This window comes from Canis lupus, chromosome 27 (assembly GCF_003254725.2).
Source record: "Canis lupus dingo isolate Sandy chromosome 27, ASM325472v2, whole genome shotgun sequence".
In the NCBI taxonomy this organism is placed as follows: domain Eukaryota; kingdom Metazoa; phylum Chordata; class Mammalia; order Carnivora; family Canidae; genus Canis; species Canis lupus.
Window position 1 is genome coordinate 33,032,275 of NC_064269.1, and position 12,190 is coordinate 33,044,464.

Below are 12,190 nucleotides of genomic sequence, written 5' to 3' on the forward strand. Positions count from 1 at the left end.
AAATTTAAGCAATTAGATACCATTTTTCATTCCTTAGATGGGCAGATGTTAATGGTGATAAAAAAAAAGAAACAGTGCTGATGAGAACGTGTGCAAGGAGCACTCTTGTGCTTTGCAGATAGGAAGTTCCATCACTAAACACCTTTGGGAAAGTATTCCAGCAACATTGAGGACATTTAAAAACATAAATATCCCTTCATTTTGCTTATTCATTCCTGGAAATTAATGCTTTGGAAATACCAAGATATGTATTAATTATTTTGGTCAAAAAATGTTTAAGTAAATATCCTAAATACATTGAGTCATGCCCATTATTATGGACTACCTTGCAGCTGTTAAAAGGAGTTAGATCTAACTGGGAAAGCCCATGATGTATAATGAAGTGAAAAAAGCAAGTTGCAGAGACAGGTATATATTATGATACGATTTTGGAAAACACACACAAGCCTGAGCACACTTATCCCATTTTTCATATATATGTATATGTATTTTGTATGAATACAGAGAATGGATGGCCATACACCATAATGTCCACTTGGTTACCAATGATGGGGAAGGGGGGCAGACATGGAAAAATAAAGATTGAACAAAATGTAATACTCAGACACTAAACCTTTAAAAGTCCTCAGAGGTAAGATGGGTGGCTTTAGGGGAAAAGAAATGGGAGTGCCTTCCTATCCTCAGATTTTTGCTGTGCTAGGACTCTCAGGCCTGCCCTGGAACAGCACAGACACAGGACACATGTCTAGGGGCAGCTACCTAATGTGACATGCTTTGGGGAGGAACAGGATGCACGTTTGGACTACCTTACAGACACCCTGCCTCCTCTTTTAGCTTGTTCAGGGAGATCACAGGTAGTTTTACATTTTGCATTTTTAGAGTCAGTGGACTGTGTAAAAATAAGCAGCAAATATTTAGTGTTAGAGCCAGATGCCATCTCCAACAAGAAACAAAAACACTTTGAGTTTTGAAAAATAACCTTTGACACCTAAAGAGGCTCTAATAAGTGCTTTTGTTCCAGGATCTTCAGAAATGGCTTTCCATCCATGCAGATGAGAGAGGCAGCCCAGGGAGACTGGTGTCCTTTGGTATCTGTGCAAAGACCGCAGCAACATTCACAGCAGCTGTGCCCTGCCCAGGCCCTCTCCCTTCTCTGCGATGACACATTCACCAAAGAGACAAAGTCAGGGGCTTCCAGCAGAAACGTGGTCCCTGTGGTCTTCTTTTTTATGCGTGGCCTTCTCGGGGTGCTAATTGGTGACAGTTTTGTGAGTGGTCATGGAGGAGATCTGTTAGCTAGCAGAAGGAAGACTTTGATGCCTAAAATCACCACAGATCGGTTCTCTAGTATTTTCATGAGCAAAGGCTTATGGGATAAAATGCTGCAGGTTCATGAGGTAGACTTCTTGTAAGAAGAGATTCCCAGCTGAACAGGGGTTCAGCTTGTACCCAGAGTACCAAACCGGAACCCCTCAAAATGACTCCATGCTTTTCTGAGAAACCTAATCAGGGATTTTTTTTTCTTTTTTCCTCTTGAGAAAGATGATTTCAGTCCTCAAGAGCTCTTTGTAAATGTTAGTATGGCAAAGAACTGCATTTTTTATAGACAGATGTTGTCATTAAACGTGTGTGTGGTAATGATGTTTGTTTAGTGCTTATCTCTGAGGAATTCAGAGCACTTTATAGACATTTTCTTCATTATTTCCTCCAGGTTTTTCTTTTTCTGATTATATTTTAATCTCAGCTATAAATTCTTCATTCAATTTTTCTCACTGTACTTTCTCCGAAATATCTCCCATTAACTTCATTTCCTACTACTCTCTGCATTTCCGGTATTACAGACTTGTACCAGTTTGGATGTTCTAGGAAAGCATCCAGATGTTTCCCTGTTAGGGTCTCAGGCTTCTCTTTGTCTTTTTGCCGTTCCTCGTCACTCTGAACAAACTCTCTCATCTGTAATATTTTCACTATACTTCCTCCCCCTTAAATGAGTTGTTGAAACAGACTTCATTTTTCTACATAAAAAGTTCCTATCATACTTAGCTGTTCAGTTGTTTCTAACTGCTTGCTCCTTGCCCTGAGGTAGCTCATTTGAGGTAATTAAACATGTTCTTTAACACGGGCACTGTGTATTGGCATTGTGAATCTGTTATTTATCGCAGAGGGCTTTTTTTTTCTCCTAAAACTGTTTCTCCTTTCAGTCCTCAAGAATTTAACTTTCCTTCTTCACTATAGTCATCCTTGAAGAAACAATAAAAAAGAATCATTACTTTAAGACAAGCTAATCTTTTTGTGTAAATGAATCAGATACTTCCCTCCCTTTAGGAAATAACCATGTAGAACACTTTTCCCCTGGGTTCTAATCAGATGGAAGTGTGGTAGAGAGCCTCTGTCCTAAAAAGATCCTAGGATCATGAGATTTTATGCAAGCCATCGTAGAAATCATTTCCTTACTCTACTAGTTTGGGAACTGAGACTCAGAGTTTTTAAGCATTTGTCTATGGTCACAAAAATACTTAGAGTTACATTCAGAATTTAGGGTAGGAGACAAGACACCTAAACAGTTAAAGTCACTAAATAAGGTAGTGAATAGCATGAAATAATGAATTATTTGGTTCCTGTGGGCCATTTGTGAACTGGAAAATATTTAATAAATGGGAGATAAGGATGAGCAGAGGAAGCCCTGAATTATAGTGTTTGCCAATTTCATGGGTGCCCCCAACTAATTTCAAGCTACAAGCATAATAATGCCATTGAACAAGGAGGTGGGAAGAGATGAGTGCTATCCAGTTGGTTCTCTAGAAAATGCAGATTGTGCAGCTAGAATGAATAAGTCTTTAAGGAAGAGGATAACTGAACTAGACCATTTCTCCCCACACATCATACCTTTCAACCATGAAGGACTATCCTTGATCTTTCTTTTGAGCAACTGTAGGACTTTGATCCTTTGCTCTTGCTCTTGACTCAGTGAATAAAGTACTCTTTGCCTAATGCACTATGACATTTCAAGACCTGGATCAAAGATAAGAGTCTTCATCAAGCTTTCCCCCTACCCCTTCAGAAATAATCACTTCTATTCTGAATCCCAGAATGCTTTATACCTTTTATTAGGTAATTACCAAAGCCTAATTTGATATTATTATCAACAGATAGTATCTTTCCCCATAAGACTGTCCTCAGAGGACAGGGATCATGTTTACTCCTTCATTGTCAGAGCAGCAGTGCAATGTAGGGGAGACAGCCCAAGCTTGGGAGCCAAACAGTTCAGTTTCGAACCCTAACATTGCACTCTCTCACCATGACGGTGTAAGTCATCAAACCCCTCTGTGTTCTCATCTTTAAAATGAGACACTAAATAATAGTCCCTATCTCACAAGCTTGCTGTGATGATTAATGAGATGATTAGAATGTTCAGTGCCTACCATATACTAGGCCCTTGCTAAATGCTACCTGGTGTTGTTATCTGTAACACAGAGCCCAGAGCCTGGCACAGAATAGGCATACAGCTGCTATTGGTTGAATTGATCTGAAGTGAAGCAAGGAATGAACCTGCTAGGTTGTTGGGAAGTTGGGAAAAGGTGTGCTAGTGGGGACTCCATATGCAGGTTATTGTTGGATAAATGAGAATGATCTAGTAAATAAAAATCATTTGATCATAGGATTATAGGATCAAAACCTAATTTTCCAGCTGTGGTATGATGAACACAGAGCAGAGTGGGATCATCTGTGCCCTTCCCTTACCCCATGTACTAGATATTGTAAATCCATAAATATAACATTTGTTATTGCAGTAGCTTTTATAAACTGCTGTTAGTTGAAATATCTCCTTTTAAATGCTGTGCATTTGCTTTTTGAAAAAATATAAATGCTAGATTTTATGTATAAATACTATTAAATCTCATCCCACTTGGTTTAGTCCATTCCAATTAACTCATATCACTTCCAACCTTGATTCTGCAATGCAGTGTATCTTCTATCCCATTTAGCTTGTGTTATCTGCAATTTTGTAAGCATTCCTTCTGTTTGGTTTTATGAAACACTACACAGGCCACTTGTAAGAACAGAGTGTCCTGACGTGTCCCTAAAGACCTCTTTCCATGTTGGGATTGATTCATTAAACAATCTTTTTTTTTCTTTTTTGGATAAATATTTTACACTCCTTTCAAATCTGTCAAAGTATACAATAATCTATATTATATTTCATATGGTTCACAAGGGTTCATGAAAAACCTTGCCAAAATGCTATGTCTGCAGCATTTTTGTTTTACAGATACAGTAAGTCTATTATAAGTCTATTAGAAAAGAAAATGCTGCTTGCTTGTTGAAACCTGTTCCTGATTAACCTATAGTAGTTCTCAGTATCAGTAACTTCCTTTTCCAATACGAACAAAGGATTAATATTTCAAAATAGTGAAGTCAACTCTGTCAAGGTAAATTAAGCTGAATGCGCACACCTTGACCATCCAGGTGAGAAATTTGAACACATCCTGAGGGCAATGAAAGGCTGTTGGAATTCTTGAACAGGGATTATATAACCAAATAATGTTTTAGGAAGAGCCATCTGGCAGCAGTGTCCACAGTGCACTCTGGGGGGTGGGTACCCTGTGTGAAGTTTGAAGTTGCCTACAGTAATTGCAGAATGGGCTGCTGTACTACTGGACTAGGCTAATAGCAGAAAAGATAGAAGAGAATACATTTAGATTTAAAAGAAAAAACCTCAAAGGGACTAGTGAGAGAAGATGATAAGGGCAGAAAAAAATAAATGAAAATAGGTATATTAGGGGTTCCCAACTTTTCCCCATCGTGGAACATGCAGAAAATGCTATCAGTTTGGCCACTGGGATAAATAGGGCAAGTTGGAGGTAACTCAACATCATGGGCCCCCAGGGCTCCCCTCTCCCAAGTCCTACCTCCTCTCTCACCACTAGCTGAAGACATAAATATCCCCATATGGCTGGGAAGCCATTTGGATATTTCTGCTTGACAAATAAGTACTCTTAGCAATATGAAGAAAACCAGACTTGCACAAATATAGGACCTTTGGTACGGAGAAGACAATACACAAAAAGGAAAGCAAACATTTGGTTCAGTGCATAATTCTGAATCAGAAGTCAAACATGGTTTGCACACTTGGCAAACCCTGGCACCAAGGTTAATGCTCAACAAGTTGGTCCTGGACACCAAGCTGCTGACCATGTTATAGTGATCCAATAAAACAAGGGCAGTAGCTGTACAGACCTAATACAGGCATGGAAATAGCACCTACTAGGCAGGTGGGAGGGAGATAAAAACCACACCTAGGGAGTTTCTAGGTAGAAACCCCACCATAGACAAAAGCAGACACAAAGGAAGGCATTTTGCTTTTGTGTGAATACGGAAATCTAAGCCTATTTGCTTGAAAATTTATGAAGTACTGCCCATTTGTTGCTCCTTACTGATTTATGTAGTTCATAATTAAGTAGTTTTGTAGTCCTGGTGCCTCACTTATGCTGCTAATTTGCATTGCTCCATGGAGGAAATTATAGATTGGGAAAACGCAGGAGCTTACAATCCATAATTCCTGTGGTAATTGAAGATCTTTGGTTATAGAAAATGAAAAGGTGTTCCCTCTTCAGTAAACTCAAGGGCAGAGTGAGAACAAGAACCCACCAACGAAGTCCTACAGATTCTATTATAAAAACAGGAATGAATGGCTCTTCTAAAAGATAATGGGACCCACACATTTCTCCCAATGATTGGCAGCAGGGCCACCATGTGAATGATTCCAGGGGGCATCCACTTCTCACATTGGAGTATATTTGAGTGGTGCTCCCTGAAGATGGGGACACAGCCTGTGCACACAGAAAGACCTATATGGTCCATCCCAGGGCTCCCACCCAACCCAGCAGGTGCATACCTGCATTGACTTGTGGCATTCACGACCAGCCCAACCATGCTTCCTTCCCCAGCTAAGCTATGTCAGTATTCTTTAATCCTGACTTATCATTTTATTCCAATTCAGATCTACTCAGTTCTCCACATGACTTCCCACTGGACTTCTGCTACAAGCCAAAACACATCCTTCTGGCTCATTTGCTCCAGTCATTCTGTTGACCTTTCCAGAGCTATTTGCTGCTTTCACTATCATGCTCCTTGTTACAGTTAAGTAGAAAAAACTGCCAGCCACACAAGGCAGGAGACGTTGTCATCCTCCCAGCACTTGGTATAGGCTTTAGTGTTAGCACTTACCATCTATCACTGTAAACGTTTGTTTACATTTCGGACTTCCTCACTCAGTGTAAGTTTGATGAAGGGCAGAACGATGCTTCTTTGAGCCACAAGGTTTTGCAGGGTGCCCAGCATATAGTAGATCCTCTTTTTCACATATGGTAAGTGAGTGAGTAAATGAATATATTACCTTTCTTAGGTATGGACATGGTAGTCTTATTCTGAGCATATGGGTTAAAAAGCATTTCCTCTCTATTGTGTACAATGCCTGTGTCCATTGACCTTTGTTTAATAGCTTCCTGGGTGATGCTAGGAGAAGCTGCTAGGATCTATTGCCAGTGGTTTCTGAGTCTTTTGTTTACCCCCATGCAGGTGGGGAAGTGGAAAGACAAATCCTTGCAGATGAAGTACTACGTGTGGCCCCGAATGTGTCCTGAGACAGAAGAACAGGAGGATGACCATCTGAGCATTGTAACCCTGGAGGAGGCCCCCTTTGTCATTGTGGAGAGTGTGGACCCTCTGAGTGGAACCTGCATGAGGAACACAGTCCCCTGCCAAAAACGCATAGTCTCTGAGTATGGCCCCTTCCCCAGTGCTCTGGGTGGCATGGGATAGTCAGATTTAGTACGGCTGTCAGCACCTATCTGAGGCATAGAATGAATTTGGTACCGTGTTCAATTTTCATTTACTACTGAGCAACGGAATGACTAGCAGTTCTGTGGTTCTGTCCAGGTCATGACCCAGGGGAATTACTTCTAACTGTGTTCACATATTTTTGGCCTTGCCTGGTCTCAACAACCAGGACTTCAAATTTATGGAGATTCAAATTTGCCTTGATGTTGAACTATGTTTTCTTGAGTCATCATGCCCTGTAATTTTGAGATTTAGAAACAATTTTGGAAATTGGTAAAACTAAGCTAAACTATTAGAAGTCAGGATGATGATTCTCTTTGGTGAGGGTGGGAAATGCCTGGAAGAGAAAATAAAAGGGTAATTTTTCTGTATCTCAATTTGGTGCTGGTTAAATGGGTGGGTTCAGTGTGGGCAGATTTATCCAACTGAACCCTCAGGGTATGCACATCTTCCTGATGTATGTTATACTTCAAAGGAGCACTAAAAATTGGGAGAAAACATGGTTCAATCTGATGAGTTAATGAAAGAATTACAGTTCCGTGGTCTGATTTATTTCCTCACTCAGGTGCTGAGCGGTGAAGGGAGGACCTGCTTTTGGGTTGGAGTTTTAATGGTAAGGGTAATATCTGCTCTCTTGTACAAAGCCTTGTTTTGTTTTCTTGTTTCTTCAACTGGTTAGGAATAAAACAGATGAAGAGCCAGGTTACATCAAAAAGTGCTGCAAGGGGTTCTGTATTGACATCCTTAAGAAAATTTCTAAATCTGTGAAGTTCACCTATGATCTCTACCTGGTTACCAATGGCAAGCATGGGAAGAAAATCAATGGAACTTGGAATGGTATGATTGGAGAGGTAAGTGTCAGAAAGTAAGGGCCATTTCCATTTTTCATTTATTTTGTTTCATGCAAATATATAAAAAATGCTCATTTATAAATTTTAGAAAATGCAAGACAGCAAATGGACTTTCCTGTTCCCACTATACGAAGGATACCACTGCCAGGCCATGTTTTCCTTGCAGTGTTCCTTTGTCTTCCTGAGTGCTCTAATTGAAGCATTGTGCCTTTCTCCCAGGTGGTTATGAAGAGGGCTTACATGGCGGTGGGATCACTCACCATCAATGAGGAGCGATCTGAGGTGGTTGACTTCTCTGTGCCCTTCATAGAGACTGGCATCAGTGTTATGGTGTCACGCAGCAATGGGACTGTCTCACCATCTGCCTTCTTAGGTAAGTGATATGCTTGCTGGTGTGAAGCAATTGAACATAAAAACAGGTACTTGGGATCCCTGGGTGGCGCAGCGGTTTGGCGCCCGCCTTTGGCCCAGGGCGCGATCCTGGAGACCCGGGATCGAATCCCACGTCGGGCTCTCGGTGCATGGAGCCTGCTTCTCCTTCTGCCTGTGTCTCTGCCTCTCTCTCTCACTCTCTCTCTCTCTCTCTCTGTGACTATCATAAATAAATAAAAATTAAAAAAAAAACAGGTACTTTATGTGAGGGTTAAGTGAAGGAGCACATGGCCAGGCTCTTTCAACCAGGAGGTGCTTTGCTAGTAGTTTATTTAATTTGGGGGTCTTGAGAATAGATTATTCTCAAACATGAAAACTGAAGAACACCCAAAACCAATAGGGTAGAATAATACCCTGTAAAGAAACAGTGCTGGGCCCCTACTTTAGTCCCATTCCTGCCACTTATTCATCACTTGACCCTGAGCAAATATGCTCCATCCTGGGACTTCGTTTCATCATCCATAGAAGAAGACATTTCAACCAGCTGATTTCCGGGGCTACTTCCTGCTTTAATGATTTCTAATTCTAGCTATCATTGAAATAACTTTTTAATTGTCTTCCAAAAATTGAGCTTCAAGCTACCAAAAAAGGTTTTCTGTTTTTACATGCATTTTTCTGAGCTTTGCTAGGTACAGCTGATCCGATGCTTCCTCCCATTCTACACCATCCTTCCTCGTGCTGTTGTATACTTCTCTATTCTCCAGCATCACTTATGTGTCAAAAGCCTTAGATATGATATAAGACCTGGTGAGATAAGGCCAAGATTTCAATTAGATGAGGTCCTTTGTGAGCTCATACCCCATATTTTTTTTCAGGGGCTGTGAGAGCAAAGGGTTGAGAAATAAAATGTCACCTTAAAAACAGGACATTGGACTGGGAGACAGGCGGCCCAGCCTGGGCATAAACAAGCTGTAAGCCCTTGGACAAGTCACAAACTCTCTGAAGGACATCAACTTTTTTTTTAAATGAAGATATTGGAATAGACCTTGACTAATGTTTCTTTAAGCTCTATCCAGTGGGCAGGGGGGAAGGGAAGTTTTTAATGAATGTACTATAAAGTGGAGTTATAGATCCCATAGAATTTTTCCATAAATTACTCGTTTCTCAGCTAACCTTTTTACAGTGAAGCAGATTCTGGCCCTGCCAATTTTATGTGAAATATTAATAGATAGCACACACTCTATGCATTAATCCTCATAGCAGTTTTGTGTATTTCATTTGCTTTTCTCCTTTGCAAGGATAATTGGAACATTAAGAGATACAGACAAAACTACATTCTAATTCTAACCCATCACTATAGCACTAACCTCAGCTCCTGAACTGGAAGAGCCAGTGATATATCAGCATAGCCCTAGAATGACATAGCAATGCCAGGCAGGGTGTGTGTGTGTGTGCGTGTGTGTATGTGTGTGTGTGTTTGGAGGAGAAGCAGTTAGTTGCTTCTAAGGGGTAAAAGAAGCCAACATTTATTGAACACCTATTTTGTGGTGTTCCAAACATTACTGTATATCCTTTTGTTATATTATCTCATTGATACTCATTGATAGTATTATTATACCCATTTTATGGCTCAGGAAACTGAATCTTAGACCTGTTAAGGAATTCTCCAACAATCTATCAGTTCACAGCTAGTAGACCCAGGATTAAAGCCCAGATGTGGCTGCCTTCAGAGTCTGTATTCCAGTACTCATGGGGACATTTCAGAGTGCAACTCCTAATCCAGGCACTGGTGGACAGAGGCTAGGAAGTGATATAATGCAATGAGAAAGTACAAACTTTGCCCCAGAATACCTCAGATTATAACCTGGCCCTGCCACTTTCTGGCTATGAACTTGGAAAGGACCTTGACTTCTGTAAAATAGATATGGTTATACCATAATGAAAGAGCAGGATTATACAAAACATATGGTGAAAGTACTTTCTACATCATAAAACCCAACACAAATGTTTGTTGTATTTTATGTACAAAAAGTTGCCATGGACTCAATGGGGGAAAAGAAAGCCTAGAGAGGATGCTTTTACTCAGTTATTCCCTAATCTTAGAAGTAAAATCAAGGTAGGACTGCAATTGGTGAGAGCTGAGGGGGAGGGGCCTTCCTCACTCCACCATATAGAGGCTTTGAATTAAACCTGCTACCCTCACATCTCTGGCTGCCACTGAAAGGTTTTGCATTTCACAGTTGGTATGTGTCTTATCAAGGTCCTTTTTAAAATGTTAAGTGACCAGGTTTTTATAATTCCCTTCAAAAATTCAAAAGTAAAGTGGATTTCAAGTAAAGAAAATATTTTCTAATTTCCAACCAATCTTTCCCCTTTCTCAGCTTCATCTTTATTAATGATTTGGAAAGTGGAAAAAACAGTATGTTAATTTACTTAGTTATGAGTTTACAGTGTGATGTGACAGCTAAAAAGGCCAGAACTATTTTGAGACACAATTGAGGGAACATCATATCATGGGAAAGAATAGCAATTGTCCCTTTTTGTAGACCTTCAGAGAAGTGGCTCTTGGAATACAGTGTTCAATTTCTAGACACTTCTAAGCCAGAGAGATTTAGATCAGTGGAAGGGATTCAGCAATAATGATTAAAGAAATTAAAGAAAGCATGTGTAGAACATTCTTGTTCTCTTTCCTAGTCTTATCCTATCAACTCTTTCACTTGGTGTTAGGGTATAGCTTGTAGTTGTTTTGTTAATTTCATCAGAGGCATGCTCCCTTGTCACTGCTACATTCCCACTATTACAGACACTGATTGTCAATATGGATGGATTTTTTTTGACATTGACTCCCATCCTCATACCCTAATGATGTCCCATAAAATATACCACATCAAAATGGGTTGAAAAGTAAATGTAGGCTAGGAAGTTGAGGAGAGGTGAGGCAAGAGGGCAAAAGAATTATTCATTGGATGCAGTTATTACTGAATCAAGTCAAGTCCAAAATAAGACTAAGTCTATGGAGCATGAATTTGTGCACAAAGTTTGGAAGCATCAGTGAAAGGTTTTCCAGGCCTCTATGGAGCAGTGTGGCCATATGGGTGACAACATAAACCAAGAGCCAGTCCCATATGATTCATTTACTCAGTATCTAGTACTTCTTATAGTTGCACATTTCCTGGCAATAGCAGAAACTATCTCAAAAAGTTCAAAAGAAGAAGCTCTCCTTCTCATGTGTTTGAAAGAAAATAGACCTTGACCTGCCCATCAGGGGAATGGAGACATTCAGACACAGCCTGTCACTCTTCCCCAACCCGGGCTGTGGCTCTCTGAAGACGTGCAACACACTTGTGGTTTGTTTCCCCTGCAAAAATACGTGTTGCCTATGCAAATGATATGCAAATTAAGCAGAATCTGTTTTTTTTTTTTCTCTGTTTTAATTTTGAGCACTGATTTTTTTTTCCTTCTCCAGAGCCATTCAGTGCTGACGTATGGGTTATGATGTTCGTGATGCTGCTCATCGTCTCAGCCGTGGCTGTCTTTGTCTTCGAGTACTTCAGCCCTGTGGGTTACAACAGGTGCCTCGCTGATGGCAGAGGTAAGCCTCCTGTAACTGTTGGATTTTTGCATTTTTCTCTCTCATTCTCAGTTCTGAGTTTCTGTACTCCTCTTTTGGTGTCTGCCCACTCCCTGACTTATCCATTTTTGAAAATGAACCCTCAGCCTTCCATGTCAAAAGCTTGGCAACTCATTAAAAATACCCCAATTAAGAGGTTAGTCTGGATCTGTATGTCCCTCACTGGCAGGAGCCTCACCTAGCAAGCCCAGTTCTACCCCGGGGTAAATGAGCGGAAAGCTGGCAATAGATTCATGTAGCATAAACATGTCAGAGGAAACTATTTTAATAACCTTAGGCTGTGAGCAGTCTGTCTGAACAGAAGGACCAACAATGCAGCTATACCCATATATTAAGAATAAAGAAAATGGGGCTGCCCCAGGATATACAGGGGGTAGTTGTGGCTAATGGAGTCTACCTCTAAGGTACAAGATCTTCAAAACCCATGACCCTGGCTCAGATACGTCTGCCAGGGAGCATAGACATTGTGTGGTTGAAATAAAATGACCAGCAGATA

The 12,190-nt window shown here is 40.5% G+C and overlaps 1 protein-coding gene across 11 annotated transcripts in view; it reads left to right on the forward strand.

Annotated features, from left to right (window-relative positions):
• The window catches only part of GRIN2B (glutamate ionotropic receptor NMDA type subunit 2B), a 505,856-nt gene that overhangs the window by 427,373 nt on the left and 66,293 nt on the right, over positions 1-12,190 (forward strand). For all 11 annotated transcript variants that reach the window (XM_049102486.1, XM_049102484.1, XM_049102490.1 and 8 more), the window contains 4 exons: positions 6,580-6,782; positions 7,520-7,691; positions 7,911-8,064; positions 11,530-11,655. In XM_049102486.1, the coding sequence (XP_048958443.1) occupies positions 6,580-6,782; positions 7,520-7,691; positions 7,911-8,064; positions 11,530-11,655 (655 nt within the window). The remainder of the gene's footprint in view (positions 1-6,579; positions 6,783-7,519; positions 7,692-7,910; positions 8,065-11,529; positions 11,656-12,190) is intronic.